Source organism: Solenopsis invicta, chromosome 8 (genome assembly GCF_016802725.1).
Source record: "Solenopsis invicta isolate M01_SB chromosome 8, UNIL_Sinv_3.0, whole genome shotgun sequence".
NCBI lineage: Eukaryota > Metazoa > Arthropoda > Insecta > Hymenoptera > Formicidae > Solenopsis > Solenopsis invicta.
This window is the reverse complement of record NC_052671.1, coordinates 17254731-17271313: the sequence shown is the minus strand read 5'-3', so window position 1 is coordinate 17271313 and position 16583 is coordinate 17254731. Positions and strand designations below refer to the sequence as shown.

General features: G+C 45.9%; 2 protein-coding genes across 2 annotated transcripts; both read left to right on the top strand.

Moving 5' to 3' along the window:
- The first annotated feature begins 5746 nt into the window (after positions 1 to 5746).
- On the top strand, positions 5747 to 6703 carry LOC120358547. The gene has a single exon (XM_039453122.1). The coding sequence runs from the start codon at positions 5747 to 5749 to the stop codon at positions 6701 to 6703; it is 957 nt and encodes a 318-aa protein (XP_039309056.1).
- Positions 6704 to 10119: 3416 nt separating this feature from the next.
- On the top strand, positions 10120 to 16394 carry LOC120358516. Its single transcript, XM_039452970.1, has 2 exons — positions 10120 to 10257; positions 15440 to 16394. Exon 2 carries the CDS (start codon positions 15736 to 15738, stop codon positions 16216 to 16218), a length of 483 nt encoding a protein of 160 aa, XP_039308904.1. The 5' UTR covers positions 10120 to 10257; positions 15440 to 15735; the 3' UTR covers positions 16219 to 16394.
- Positions 16395 to 16583: the final 189 nt, after the last annotated feature.

Below are 16583 nucleotides of genomic sequence, written 5' to 3'. Positions count from 1 at the left end.
ATGTATATTTGTGTAATTGTAATAAAAATTACAAATATCTTGTAAATAAGTAATACATTTTTTACAATACATTATCCTTGTGTATCCACGAATTGTGTGAATTATCAAATCCTAGCCATTTCACATAAACCTCATCCCCTCTTTTGCGTAAAATTTTTCAACGAGATACAAGTTAGAATTACCGACTCGCTGAAGCTCATATTCGTAAAATCCACCGCTGATATGTTTTCCACAGGAATCCTTCAATAAATACGTCACGGGATTAGTTCTCTGCACTTTGGCAATTTTAAATATCTCCATAGTCCAATTCGGTGTATAACCTTTATCAAAAATGGTCTTAAATTTGCTCACGCGTACCGATTCACCCACTTTGAACCGCGCGGGTGCAGCAATTTTTATGCGACTATACACAGTGGATAAGAGTTTTTCGGCAATCGCAGGGGTAACATTGATAGGTCGCATACCAATAGTACGATGCCTTCGCGAGTTGTATTCTAATACGAGACGTGGTAACAAATCGATCCATTTATAATTTCCATTAAGCGTAAACTGCTTCCACATGTCGTTCTTTAATGAACGGTTGAACCGTTCAACGACTGATGCCTTCATTACGGAATATGTTGAATAATGATTGATATCATGTTTTTTCAATAGTTTCTGTACCGTGGCGTTGTAAAATTCTTTTCCTCTGTCAGTCTGCAAATTTTTTGGACATCTTTCATCGTCTCGTATTATCTTTGCAATCGCATTAGCCACTTCATTGCCACTCTTGGCCTTGAGAGGCACAGCCCATGCATACTTGCTCAATACATCGATAACGGTGAGTATGTAATGGTAACCTCGGTTAAATCTCATGTAAGGTCGCATCTCAACCACATCCGCTTGCCACAGGTCATCGTATCCGCGAACAATGACATGCCTTCTCGGAAAATTTCTTCTCGCTGGAGCATGAAGTTCCTCCACTAACAGCTGCTTTTCGGAATTGTTCATGTTTGATTCACAAATGATGGAGAGATCTAATGTATCGTTTTTTCTACTCTGCGCTATGAGTCACTGTATCGAGTTGTCTTTGAATTTTGTTAAGCATAATCTCCACCTTATTTTGGAGAGTAACAATCTTCCTCTCGATTTCGTCCTGGTGATCTTTCAAAATTTGTATGCTCTGTTGTACATATCGTTTATTGGCAGCATCGCTATCATCTACAGGTAACGCTACGTGACGAATCATGCATGACTTTGCATCAAAATTGGCGTTGACCTTGCAAAGAGCATTATCGCGGACGTAACTTCTTATTAATCCGTTCCATTTGTAATACGATTCCGTTCCGCTACTTCCGAGCGATATCCCAAACTTATTGATTGACATTTCAACGTTGACTAAAATAATATGAATAGCACGACTCAATTTATAATTAAACTAGCTTCGCGAAGTTCCTCGATAATCGACAGGATCTCGTTATCGTGAGCGTTGTGTCCAGCTTGGCGTGAGGCCTCGAGCAATCGAAGACGATCGACGAGTTCGTTCGGATCGTTCCAATGAACGTAATCAATCTTGTTGTCGTTTAACGTAACGTTGTTCGGTATACCTCGTCCAACTTTATCCAGTGCTAACATGGGGGAGATTATATTTTTATACTTGTGTCCTTTGTTACCTAGTATTGGATTATATTCACCATGGTCTCGCCTATGTGCGTTTGTAGTTAATATGATATCCTTATACTTCTCTACATCGTCATTCGTGTAGATATCAGCGTTGGGTATTTTCATGAAAATTAACTCGTACAGACCTTGAGTACCCTTGTATCTTTTACCGTCTATGGATATATCATCGTTCTTGTGCAAGTCGATACGTTTGTTACCAAGCATCGTTCCGGTATTGTTGAAGTAAACTCCGTAAACATTATCTACGTTGACCGTTTTTTTACCGCTCAAAACAGCTCCCATATATTTTTGTCCCAATGGACCATAATGTATTTGTAATTTTTGTTGCCCCTCAGACGTTTCTAACTGTTGTCGAACGGACATCACAAGCGGCTCATCGGTGATTTCGAAAACCTCTTCAACGGAGGGTGCATGATTCTGCAATAAATCGCTATCTTGTAACATTTGTGATGCTTTATTAAAATTAATTGGTACAGTTTGCAATTTAATTGGAGTAGAAGTCATTATTGAATTATTAAACGAAATGTTCGACCGTTTTCGTTTTGGTTCCACGTATTCTTCATCTCCCGAAAAGAATGCTTCACTCTCAGCCTGTTTAGACCCATTTTCAATGGTATTTTCAACTCCAACGGTATTTTCAACAATCTGTTTTAGAGGTTCAATGATTGGCTTAAAATGTCTTTCCAATGCAATATCTTCTTCCATTTTACCCGTTTTTAATGCGCGATATTTTTTGCGAATTGTGTTACTTGTTTTTACAATCTGTTTAGCTATCTTCTCGCGATCTATGTTACTATCCATGTTGAACATTCAACGTATCGACAACAACTAATCATTCTACGGTATTGCAAAGTCGTTAAATCCTTTTCTATATCTTCCATCGACAAGCGCGCTGTCCTTGTCTATTACTAGAAATCCATATTTTTGTTGCCAACAAATCTGGCATAAATCGCAGAAATCCTTGTAAGACATGTCAGTGTTTACATGATCGTTGTATACATGCTTCAGATTGGTGCCATCCTGTTTGAACATAATTAACAAATTCGCGTTGTCACGTATAAGATGCTTCGGTATCTTGGCATACGTCTGACAGAGATAGAAGCAGTCAACGTTAGCATGCCGGCCCATTGCAAAGTACTCTCTTATCGTATCTTGCTTGTCGCATGCTACATCATCAAAGATAAAGATGGAATTCGGAAGCGCTTCGCTCGGAGGAATGACGTTGCTGTTGTTGGAGAATGCAAAATACCCAACTTCTTCAATCGGTGTTAATAAGTTTTCCAGATATCGATATTTCGGCTGCTGAAGCGATTTCGAGTACACATACACGTTCTCGAAACGTACACCGTGCGGGCTTTCCAACATGCTTATCAACACGTTTGTCTTGCCACAATTTGATGGACCGCAAATGATGCCACGTATAGAAATCGGTAGCATATTTCCATGTCTGCGTGTTTTTATTTCGGGTGTTACCTTATCATCAAAATTAATTACTCTAATTGCCTGCGGTTGCCGCACAAACCGCATATTTTCTTTCCCTCTACGGTAACAATAAACTGAAAAATTTCTATTGCGGGTAGCTTCTATTTATAGAGGCGCGTAGAGTGAAATCGCTCAGTATGCAAAATGTTTCTTATCGTGTCAGATATCTGTGATGTACACAGTTTGACTAGCGAACAGTTAAAATATATACCAAAAGTTGTTTTGCTACAAAAGTTTCACAATTACATCGATCATTTATGGGACAAATTGCCCAAACATATAAAAACAGATTCGGAGGTTCAACAGTACCGTCGGTGTTTCAAACATTATAATTTACCGTCTCAGCATACGCATATAGACGGTCCGGCACCGTTGAGAAAGAATTGCTGCGAATGCCTGCGAAAGGCTGCGGTTTGTTAAATCGCGCGATTAATGCACTTCCTTTCGAATTACATATCCCCGGTTATCAGTATTGCGGTCCAGGAACACGTTTAGAAGAGCGATTGGCTCGAGGTGACCGAGGCATCAATCCATTGGATGCGGCGTGTCGTGAGCATGATATAGCCTATTCGCACAGCAACGATCTCGCGAAAAGACACGTGGCTGATAATATACTCGCCTCGAAAGCACGGAAACGCATTACAGCGAGAGATTCAAGTCTCGGAGAGAAAGCTGCTGCGACAGCAATTTGGGCGGCTATGAAAACCAAGATGAAAATCGGTATGGGTCTGAAATCAAAGAAGAAAAAGAAGAAGACAACACGCAAGCGGATACTTCCGGTAGCAAAACGTGGTGGTATCCTACCCGTCCTGCCATTGTTGGGAGTTCTCGGGTCATTGGTCGGAGGAGCGGCTGGAGTAGCAAAGGCCGTAAATGATAACAAAGCGGCACAGCGTCAACTGGAGGAATTAAAACGTCATAATCGTGTCATGGAAGGTCATGGAGTTTATCTCGCTCCGTATAAGCGCGGCGGAGCAGTATCAAGAAGAAAAAAAAAAAAATGTCGATGAAACATTAAAAATGCCAAAAGGTGTTACTACAAACCTTGAATTACTTCAACTAGCAAAACGTATGCGCATTCCACATTTCCGAGGAATTTTTATGCGTACTTCATTACCAACGGGGGGAGCACGCCGAAACGAGAGCGGTATCATGAATTTGGACAGTGTCGAAGGACCGGGTACTCATTGGGTGGCGTACGCAAAGAGGGGGAATCGTGCTATATATTTCGACAGTTTTGGTAATCTTCGACCACCACAAGAATTGGTGCGATACTTTAACAGTGATGTGACACGTATCGAGTACAATCACGCGCGTTATCAACGTTACAATCAAAGCAACTGTGGTCAACTATGCCTACGTTTTCTACAGTCGGTTGACAATCAATTTAAAGATCAACATTTCGCTATTTAACTCAGTATACAACATGTCACTGACGTTTACGTTAACCGGCAAAAGTAACGTCCTCGCGGTAAGCTACTTTCCAGCTGTAGATTTAAGCGATGGTGATTACGAGCTCGGTCTGACAGACTTTGAAACCTACAATACGATACCTAATATAAATTCCTCAAATAACAAATTTTACTATGACAAAGACGACAAGGAAGTTATCATTCCCGAAGGATCGTACGAACTGCGTGACATTGACAAGTATCTGAGACATGCTATATCTCATGTCTCAAATGATGTTACTAGGAAGAAGTTGCTTCATAAAGAGATCGATGAAGACGAGGATAACGAGATTATGATTCGCGCCAACAATAATACTATGAAGAGCAAGATCAAGTGCTCTTATCGAATAAATTTTAGCAAATCCAACAACATTGGATCGCTGTTGGGATTTTCCTCAAATCGTATGCTTGAACCTCGACAATGGCACGAATCAGACTTACCTATAAATATAATCAATGTAAACATTATTCGCATAGAATGTAACCTGACCGCTGGTGCGTATAGCAACGACAAGTGCGTGCATACGATACATGAATTTTCACCGAGTGTTCCTCCCGGGTATAAAATCTCGGAAACGCCTGCACAGATCATTTACCTTCCGATCGTCGTACGGAGCATTACTGACTTGGCTATTCGCATTGTGGATCAAAACGGTCGATTAATTGATTTCCGCGGAGAGGGGATTACTGTTAGATTGCACGTACGAAGACGATAACGTGAGATGCTCGTGCTGAATGAGCAAGAGCGAGATACAATTTGCAACAAGAAGATCACAACAATCAAAAAGACCGCAATCAAGAATATCCAATTGCTTGGTAAAAAGAAACTTACTCCATCAAACGTTGCATATTTGAGATCACTGGGATTCACCGTACAAAATTTCTGAGATGTCTGATATTCTAAACATTGGAGGTGACCCGATCTTTGACGATAGCATTGTCAAGATTGAAACTCACTCGTATAATCCATACGCTAACACTACGTTTGGACATAGTGATGAAATAAGGATACCTATACAACAACAGGATTTATACACATTGCCGTGCGAAAGTTTTCTCTATGTCGAAGGAAGATTAGTGAAGAAAAAAAAAATGATGATGATGACGATGATGCATCAGAAATAAAACTTGGAAATAATTGTGTAGCGTTCATGTTTGATGAAATTCGATATGAAATCAACGGTGTGGAAATTGATCGCAACAGAAACGTTGGAATCACTAGTACTCTAAAGAACTATGTATCTCTTACGTTTGACAAAGGAATGATAATGCAGAATGCCGGATGGGACATGTCGTCCACTCTGTGGGAAAATTATTTCAATTTTTGCGTGCCGCTAAATTTACTGCTGGGCTTTTGCGAGGATTACAAACGCATGGTTGTTAACGCACGCCATGAATTAATTTTGATACGAGCGCGCAATGATAACAATTCTATTGTGGGAACGAATAGAACGACGGAACCGGAAATTGAATTGTTCAAAGTACAGTGGCGAATGCCACATGTTACGTTAAATGAAGTCAATAAATTGTCCATACTACGAGCTTTGGAAAGCGGGCGATATCTAAGTATGAGTTTTCGTTCCTGGGATCTGTATGAGTACCCCTTGCTGCAGAGCACAACCAAACATTCGTGGGCTGTTAAAACTGCAACACAATTAGAAAAGCCTCGATTCGTTATCTTTGCACTACAGACCGGTCGCAAGAATATCATGTCTCAAGATGCTACTATTTTTGACGATTGTAATTTGATCAATGTGAAACTTTATCTCAACTCTGAATTTTATCCGTACGATGACTTGAATCTAGACTTTCGTAAATCTAGATACTCCATCCTGTTTGACATGTACCAACGTTTTCGTAAATCTTATTATGGACGTGATTGCTACGATACGCTGCTTAACGTGGTCACATTTCTGCAAAGAGGACCTTTTACAGTGATTGATTGCTCGCGGCAAAACGAGTCCATCAAAAGTGCTACTGTGGACGTGCGCATTGAATTTGATTGCAAAGAAAATGTGCCAGCGAGCACTACCGCCTATTGCCTTATCTTACATGATCGTGTAATTGAATACTGTCCATTGTCTAACGTTGTGCGCAAAATCATGTAAAATGCAGCGTTAGCAAATATCTTTAATAAAATACCGAGATATTTTGTGATATGGTACAGTCTCAAAAAATTACTTGTCATGGTTGTGCCAACATTTGTGGATCTGCAAGGATTCACCATTGGAAAAAAATTTATTGTAAGGAAGTAGCGGTATTGAAACAAGGAAACGTTCTCACACATTACATTTTTACGAATTCCATGCCAAGGAATGCATTGACAAAATCCGAAAGATCTTGCGTTTCTTGGTTGACTGCTTATCACCATGGATTACAATGGGAAGATGGAATAGTTTAGTATCCGAAAGCGAAGCACCTGATTTCAACAGCTGTATATGATAAAAATGATGATGAAGCTATCGTATACGTTAAAGGCCATGAAAAACGAGAATGGTTGAAGAATATACTTGATGTCAATGTAAGAAATAATGTTATCATCGAGACCGTGGATGCTGATTACGAAGACATTGAATCTTTAAATAATTTGGATACAGCGAACACTGTACGATGTGCAAAACATATTAAGAATTGTGCTATGCAGAATGTATTTAAATTATACAATTATTGGTTACAATGTCAAAAAGATGCTTTAAAATAAAAAAAATGTATAAACGTATTTATGGTTTATTTTTTTATCTTTCCCTGTAATACATAAATAATTCGTAGACGTTAGACGTTTGATAATAGTATGGTTGAACCGTCAACCATACTATTATGAAACGTCTAACGTACTACACTCGAACGTCAGTAGTACAATGTAGTAGTATGATCGTCAACCATACTATTATCAAACGTCTAACGTACTACACTCGAACGTCTGTAGTACAATGTAGTAGTATGATAGACGTACGATGTACAATAGACGTATGGTAGACGTATGGTCGATGTACGATAGACGTACGGTAGACGTACGACAGACGTATGGTAGACGTAGACGTAGACGTCTAATAGATGTTTGATGTCGGTTCAATAAACGTATGATGCACGTTCAATAGTGCGATCGTGTTATAAAAAAGTGTTTAATATGCAACGGTCACTTGGTGTAAGACACTGTCATACCTCTTGATAAAACGTATCTCTTGTGTTATCGAAAATTTAAGCTGCATGGTAAGATAAAAAATTGCTTAGAGGTGTTCTCATTTTACTATGAGAACAATAAGGTATCAATGTCTCAAAGATAAATCACGAACATTTTGATTGTAAAAATAAATGGGCTCTGCTCGCATCAATCTGTCACTCAGTCAGTCTGTCAGTCTGCCACCATGAACTGCGACGAATGTCAACAGTATTTTACGCCTTCAAAATGCTACACATGTATGCGTTTTCATTGGGCGAGAGAATGCAACCATTTACTCGGGAGAAATGAACAAACAGGGTTGGGTAAGTTAATAAATTTTTAACTAAATTAAGTTAAAGTTGATGGCGCATAAAATTAATTTAGTTACGTTAAAAGTTATATGAATAAAAATTCTTTTTAACTAGTTACTACTCAAGCCTGTGTGCAAATTGTTCAACCCTCAATCAGGGAACTTCCTCGAGTGGTTGTAGAATCGAGAGTTGCATCACATTTGCGTAGAGGGTCACCATTATGGTGGCAAGCAGCAGATCCGGAGGTGGAAGATTACAATCGATCCCACTTTATGCCTACTTCCCTCCGGATCGAAGTAAACACCATTAGTGGCGATCGTGTGGTACGGATTGTATCACCGCGCTTTTAAGGTAAGTTCTCCTTCTCTGTCCATAATTTCCTTACTGCGCTTTATAATCTATTAGTTTATTTTATCGCTTATCTTAATGACTTATCTTAATTACTTATCTAGGAGAAGGACAACGCGTGCGATTGAGAACATTGGCGTGCGAATTATATAATCCTTTTAAAATAAATAAAATAAAAAATAAATATATTACCTTCAAACAAATTATTATTATTTTCCCTATTCTCTTCCATTCCTAAGAACACCTTAGAAATAAGAACGCGTGCGATTGAGAACATTGGCGTGCGAAGTATAAGATAAGCCGTGGGAGAGCATGAGCAAGCGAGCGAGGATAAAACGTATGGGGGGAAGGAGGATGATGCATCGCCACACCGCATCGCAGCATCTGATGAGCGCAATATATGGGAGGGAGTGAGAAAGAAAACGCATGTGCGCTTCCATCACCTATGCAATAATTAGCATCGCGAGGTGAGATCACCCCTTCTCCAAGACGGCGATTGAGAGCGTTGGCGTGCGAGCAAGAAGGTATACAGGAAGGAGTGAGAGCGCAGTGCTTACGTAATGTCATCTATGCTAACGCCGCGAGGTGGCATCACCCCCTCTCTTCAAGGCGTGGTTAGAATGACAAAATACATGCCGTGAAATGTTCCTCCCGCTCCCCCCACGTGACATCATTACGGTCAGTACGGCAAAGACGCGTGCCGTGAAATTCCCCCTGCCCCCGCACAAATTGAGGTGACAACGCCTTCCCCCTCCAAAACGCAGTTAGCACGGCAAAAAGAACATTGGCGTGCGAGCGAGTAGGCATGTGGCATCACCCCCGCCCTTCAAGGCGTAGTTAGCACGACAAATACATGCCGTGAAATGTTCCTCCCGCTCCCCCCACGTGACATCATCATGGTCAGTACGGCAAAGACGCGTCGTGAAATTTCCCCCCTGCCCCCGCACCCCCCTCAGATCCCTGAGTTAGAATCCGCGTTACTATACTACTAGTACCTTTATATAAAAAAGAGGGCCAAGAAAAAATGGAAAACTATAGAGGCATCTCGTTACTATGCACAGCGACAAGGTGTATGCAGAAATAATAAGGAATAGATTAGAGAAGGAAGTAGAAAGGAGAAGTTTGTTGTCAGAAGGTCAGGCAGAATTTAAGAGAGGGAGATCGACTACATATTTGTTCTCAGCTACATGGCCCAAAAAGAAATAAGCGAGGGAGGAGATGGAAAAAAGGTATATGCCTTTTTTGCAAATTTGAAAGCGGCATTTGACAATGTGGATAGGGAGATGTTATGGAAAATAATGAGAAGAAATGGCTTGGACGAGAACATGATAAGAAGAGTAGAAAGGATGTACGAAGTAATGGAGATGACAGTGAGGTCAAGGTATGGAACAACAGAGAACTTCTACACAAAGAAAGGCGTAAAACAGGGCTGTGTAATGAGTCCAGTCCTTTTTAATTGATATATGATGGAAGTAGAGGATAGGCTAAGGGAGAGAGGGTCAGGAGGGGTGAAAATTGTTGAAGAGAGAATATGGAGTCTGATGTACGCAGACGATGTATTTTTAGTTGCGAATAATAAAGAAGCTTTGCAGGACATGATAGGAACATTTAAAAGGTGCTTAGGAGATAGGAAATTAGAGTTAAGTGCGGAGAAAACAAAGGTATTGGTATTTAACAGGAAAGGAAAAAAAAGAAGTGTGGAAATGGGGAAATAAAGAAATAGAGGAGGTAAATACGTTTAAGTACTTAGGTTTTACGTTTAACAAGAAAGGGAACTATAAGGAACATATAAAAGAATTGAGTAGAAAAGGAAGGTTGGTAGCAAATAAGGTGTGGGGATTAGGTCCCGTAGAGGTACAGAGTCTGGGGCCTCTAGAGGCCGTGGATCGAGTCTGTATACAGAATTTGGCGATCCTGCGGTTTCCGAGCTCGCTGAGAGGTCTGCGGTCTCTAATAGGCTGCAGACTCAGGGATCTCAGCGACCCTGGCGCCCGAGCTGATACAGCGTAATTCATCACGCTCTGAAATTTTGCGCGAGATAGACCGGAGACCTTGGCTTCGCCGCCCGGGCCGCAAGGAGTCAACCTCTATAAAAAATCAAGGTGGCGGCGTCTGAGATGCCGCGTTTCGCGCCTCAGACACCATGGTGGTGTGTTTTCGTCCAGTGTACAGTGTTCGTCGCGGCGGGGAGTCGGGTTACCTTCTCCTTGCCAAATTCCAGGGCGATTTTCTCATTTGTGGCTAAATCCTGCGTGTTGACCCGCAGGTTGTCGATGGCTCCGGCTAGCCCGGGTACATCAGCACCAGGCCTTCGAGCCTAGGAGCAACCTATATAGCGGTGCGGTTGGCGTCTCCTTTCGGGGATGTTCCTCGTTAACGTTGGGTGGGGTGCTGGTTTTCGCCGAGGCCGTGGATCGGGAGATCTTTCCGGGTACCTGTTGGAATTGTGGGGCTTGGTCGCCTGGCCGCAATCCATTGTCCGGCGCGCGTCGATCGTGGGTTATCCCGGGTGTGTTTAACCGCGTGCATTTAGGTTTTGTTTTGTGTTCTTCCCTGGTCGGCGCGTGTGATGTGTGTGCCGTCCATTAGGTTCGCCTTGGATCGATGGTTCCCGGACGCCGGCTCGTAGTATCCCTCGGGGCAAGGGTGAGGTTTCCCTCGTAAAATAATACCCCATTTATGGATTTTATGGAACACGGCAACGACGACTTACCGCGCAGGGGGGTTTGGATACCCCAGGGCCGGCAGGGGGGGAACTAGTGTCCCGGGTGCTTCCTTGTCATCACCCGACGGGCTGTCGTGCGGGGTGCCCATAGGCTCCGCCGACGAACGGGATACTGTGGAAGTTGATGTATGTAATCATCTTGGTCCGTCGCGGGAGTCGCGCATGAGGACGCTCTTGCAGATGCGAGAGCACTTTAGGCCCAAGGCTCGCGACGCCATTGATCGGTTTCTCGCTCTTGAGCAGCTCGAAGGGGAGCTGTCCTAGAGCGACGATTCCGACTGGGAAGGGGGGGTGTTTGGGGGGATCCTATTTTTTCTCGAAAATGGAGGGATACGCTTTCCTCAACAAATTGGGGTCGACGGAAATCGGCGGGTCCCGATAGCGCACATCCCGATAGCACACAAACCACTCATAATGGCAGATGCCTAGAGATTTTCCGTAGGTTGGGTTAGATAAGTCAAGATGATTGGTTGGTGGGCTATTGGGATGTGCGCTATCGGAACCCTCTCGACGGAAATGGCCCATTGGGCCGGGGTCCTCGCCTCGTCTGCGGGGAACGGTTCGATTTTGTTGGCCGACGGCCGTCGTAAGACGGGCAGCGGACGGCAGGACAGTAGCGCGACCGGATCGTCAAGGATTTGCTATTTTGAGACGGTGGCGTATCCAACGTCACCGCAGATTCGGGGGGGAAACGACGCCAATCCGCGTCCATGGGGGAGTTTTAAACGGGGAGGACCTCAGTGATCCGCCTCGTCCAAGGCAGCGGGGTCTATCCTAGCTCTAGGCCGAGCCCATGAAAGTGGATTGACTGGGGAAGGAAGAGGTGGCTGGGAATCCTTTGGAGCCGGTCATCGATTTGGATGAGCGGAGGGCCGTGTCCGGATCCCGAATGTTCCGGGAGACGGATTCGACCTCCCGGCTCACGTGAGAGGTAGGCGCGCCCGTGGCCGCCCTCGTCTGGACGGAAGTGGACCCTTCAAGTCCCCTTCCCCACTGTCTGATGGGGCGGACACCGAGGACCGGCTCCATGGGGTTTCCTTGGAGCAATTCAGAACCCGCCGACTCCGAGCCAATGTCATCAGAAGCTCGGAGTCGAGAGGAGAGGGAACGGGAGTGAATGATGTGCGGCCTCGGCAGCGCATCAGGATCCCCCCGACCCTATTCACGCCGAACCAGCGCCGATACACCGACCGGCAGCTGGGGGTGATCTCCCGGAGTATGACCACCGATCTGGCCGGATTAACCGATGGGTGGCTCCGGGAGGTCGAGGGCGCGCGTAACGAAGCGTCCACGAGTTACCCGCTGTCGGGCAACCTGTCTGAACGCATCAAGATCAACAACCATCTCGCCCGGAAGGTGCTCATGACGCTGGCGTATTGCGCCATGGGCCGTCTCGAGCGAGATGATGGGGAGAAGAAAGCAACGGCCGTTGCCCGGGAGGAAGAGGTTCACTCCCTCCGGGCCGAGGTTGCCGAGTTACAGAGACAGTTAGGGGTGGCGAAACGCGCCCTCATGCTCTAGAGTGGGCCCTCCTCGTCCACGGCTGCTTCACAGCCGTCGGCGGGAAGAAGGTCTCCTCCCCCTCCGCCGCCCTCGACGGCCGCTTCTGCCCCGGGCTCTTCTCCTTTCGAGGAACAAATGCGGGGAACGTTGGAGCGGCTAGCGGCAACGGTGGAGAGGCTGGAGAGGCGTTTGGCGCGGGTAGAGACGGGGGCTGTCGGCCGCCGTCCCCGCCGGCGTCAGGCTGCCGTGCTCATCGACATCAAAAGCAAGAAAGGAAAGGGAGGAAAAAGGAGTGCAGGAGCTCCGCGGGAGGAGTCTTCTGCGTCTCCCGTCGTGCCGGCGGAAGCGTTCGGCCCCGATGCACTCTCGAGCGATCGGAGCTGGGTCGAGGTCGTCGGCACCAGGAAAAGGAGGAGAGTGGACAAAGGGGTTGTAGAGGGCCCCCCTCCCGTCCCACCGGGGAAAGTGGTCGGGGGGTATTTCCCCCTTCACATAAAGAGGGCGGGACTCGGTCATCGGGGGTGGCGGCGTCTGTCGCCTCCCCCAGCGACCGAGCCAAAAAAAAGAAGAAAAAAAAGAAAAACAAGGAAGGTCCGCCGCGAAGCAAAACCATCGCGGCGAGGAAGATTAGAAGGCGCATCCCCAAATCATCATTGATAACGATGACTAGGGATGACGCCTCTTACGCAGGTGTTATGCGGCGGGCTCGAGAGCCCATCGTCTCAGGCGACATTCTGCCGTAGGGAGGAAGTAGGCTTCGGGTCCGCCGTGCCCAGACCAGGGGTCTCCTCCTGGAGATTCCCGGTGAAGACAGTAGGCCAGTCGCAGAGCGACTGGCCTTCGAGATGTGGCGCGTCGCGGGCGGCCCGGACGTGCGGATCTCGTGCCCTCTACGCAGGGTTGGGATCCGCATTTCCGGGTTCGACAAGTCAATCTCCCCGGAGGAGGCCACGGCGGTCGCCGACTCCGGGGAATGCTTTGCGGCAGACCTAAAGGTAGGCCGGGTGACGCAGAGCCGGCGGGGGCTGGGCTCTGTGATCGTGCAGTGCCCGGTCGCCGCGGCCGCATAGATTACCCGGTCGGGGAGTTTGGCCCTGGGTTGGGTAGTGGCCCGCGTGGAGGTGCTGAAAGCGCCTCCACAGCGGTGTTTCTGCTGCCTGGCTGAGGGACACATGCAGCACCAATACCCTGATGATACCGACAGGGCCCGGTGCTGCTTCACTTGCAGGGGGGAGGGGCACGCCCAGGCGGAATGTGCAAATAGGCCGTTCTGTCCGGAGCGTGCATCTAAAGGGAAGGCGTGCAGTGCGTTGCATTGATGCCTGGGGTACCGATTTTAGGGACCACGTTTCTTTCTTGATTATTTTTATGTTTATGACTGAATGCTGCGATGATCGTTGACAGCAGCATTTGGTCATGAACGTAAAAATAACTAAGAAAGAAACGTGGTCCTTAAAATTGGTACCCAGGCAATGCAACGCACTGTACAATCACCGCCTCGACGGTGAAAAGTGCCTTCGGGTCCCCCCTACTCGATAGGGGAAGACAGCTCCCTTCTTCGCAACGGGAGGAGGGAAGAGATCTGGTAGGTAGTTGGCCTCTGTCCCCGCCACCTTTCACTCTGCCCGGCGCTCAGGCCGTGGATGGTGGAATGTCGGCGGAGCTGATGGCCGACGTAGACATGGAGGAGACCTCTCCCATGACGGAGGCCTCTGTCGGTGAAGCTTTCGTCACGAGAGTGATCGAGATCTCGTCGGAGTCGTCCGGAGCCTTTGAGCTCCGGGCGAGTCTGCCAAGCAAAAAGAGGTACGAGGCACTCGACAGTCCGAGTGCCTCGAACCTCCCACAGGTGAAGGTGGTGCTCGAGCCCCTCCCTCTTCCACAACGGGAGAGGAAAGTGGGACTCGACTCGAGCACCCCTGCCAAGTCGGCGACTAGACCCCGGGCGGAAAAGGCGCTGATACAAGGGAGAAAGCCCTTGGGTCGCCTATCCTCTGAGGTGATAGGGCCGCTGGGTGAACCCCTGGGGGGGAGGCCACCTTGCGCCCCCCTGGGCTTTGTTCCCAACTGCCCTTGCACTCGGGGATGCTCAGGGGACGAGGACTCTGGCTATAGGCCGCCCGATCAGTCGCGGTCTCTGCTCATCCGGCGGGTCGGCCACTCGTGGATAGCGGGTAGGCCTAGACGGGAGGGTCCCAGATGCGCACAAACCCAATTGGACACCACCAATTATAGCGGCCGATGCCTAGAGTATTTCCGTTGGTTGGGTTAGATTAGATTACGTGATTGGTGGTGTCCGATCGGGTCTGTGCGCATCTGAGATCCTCCCGCCTGGACGGTCTCTCGGGGCGGCTGGACCTTGGGCAGGGGGTTAGCGCAAAACGGCTAAGTTCAGCGCTCGCTTCTGACCCTAAAGAAGCGCGAGGGGGGTAGGCATGTCGGTGCTTGCACGGCGCTGGATCCCGGGGTGGACAGGCCGAGACCGACGTACCTCAGCTCACTGCCATTGCACGTCCTCTCCCAACCTGACAAACTGGCGCGTCGGGGGGCTCACGCTCCGCCCTTGGGGGAAGGCTACTGATGAAATTTAGTATTGCCGGCTAGGGCTTTCCTTAGCCGGAGCGAGGTGGCTTGGTAAGGTTTTTAGTTGGTAGACAGGGGGGATAAACCCAGTCGCTGAAACTATGTGGCTGGGATTGCACCGTTCTGACTCGAGTCCAACACTACCAGGTCTAGCCAGCCTGGTGTGCCATAAGCATTTCCCTTATCGTACCAAAAAAAAAGGTGTGGTGATTAGGAGAGAGATTAGGAAGAAATGATTTTAGAAGGAGGTGGACTCTGTTTAGGTACCTAGTTTAGAGTGTGATGGCGTATGGAGCAGAAATATGGGACTGGGCAGAAAAAGAAGCGTTGGAGAAAATAATGTTAGTCTATGTTAGATGGCTGTTTGAATTAAATTTTTGCACACTAAGATACATTGTAACCAGGGAATTGGGAATGGAAAAATTGCGTATAGGATGAGGAATAAGGGCCAAAAGATATGAGGATAGGATCAAAAACGGGGTAGCAGGTAATTTAGTCAAGAACTGGTGAATGGAGAAAGAGTGGAAGGGAAAAAAGGATTTATATAGCAAAGAAAAAGAAAAATATTACAATAGAAATGATTGGGGAGTGAGCACAGTAGAGGCATGGGAGAGGAAAGGGGGAGAGATGGAACTGAAGATCATTGAGAGAGAAAGGGATATACAGAAGCAAGAAGAGGAGAGTAGGATTTTAGAGTCAAGATACAACAAGAAATACAGAGAAATAAGGGTAAAGAGTGGGGAATCCAGACCTAGGTATTTAGAAATAGAAAGTTTAAACAAGATAAGGGGAGGAGAGGGAATCAGGACACTAATAAATTTGAAATGTAAAAATATGGAAGAGGCAAATAAATATTGGTTAAGAGAAAAAGAAAGGGAATGCGTGAAGGTTGGGATAATATGGAACATTAGGGAACTGTCAAGAACTGAAAAAGGATTAGGCGGAATTAAGCAAAGGAAAAGACGAGATTATGGAAAAAATCTGAGACGATGATCTTGATTTGTTTAAAAAAAAGATTTTAAGAAGGATATGGATTAAGAGAAAGAAAGTGAAAAAGATGAAGAAAGAAAGAAAGGAACAAGAGGAGAAATTAAGAAAGAAAATAGACATTAATAAGGAGGAGGAAAAGAAGCTAAACAGATCAGGGCAATAGCAATACGAGAGGTAGAGGTATAAGATTAGGTAAAAGTAGGGTAAACATTGGCGTAAGCGTATATATGTAAAATAGAGGTAAAGGTAATAGAGAATGTAAAGAATGGGTAACACAAAAAGCAGGATAAGGCAAATTGATGATAGGCATATGGAAATGTAAATAAAGTATAATGTAAATTTTTGAAATTTTTGAGTAGATAAAGATA

Coding starts and splice junctions, on each gene's coding strand:
- LOC120358547 (XM_039453122.1), top strand. CDS start 5,747: ATGTTTGATGAAATTCGATATGAAATCAACGGTGTGGAAATTGATCGC.
- LOC120358516 (XM_039452970.1), top strand. CDS start 15,736: ATGGAGAAAGAGTGGAAGGGAAAAAAGGATTTATATAGCAAAGAAAAA.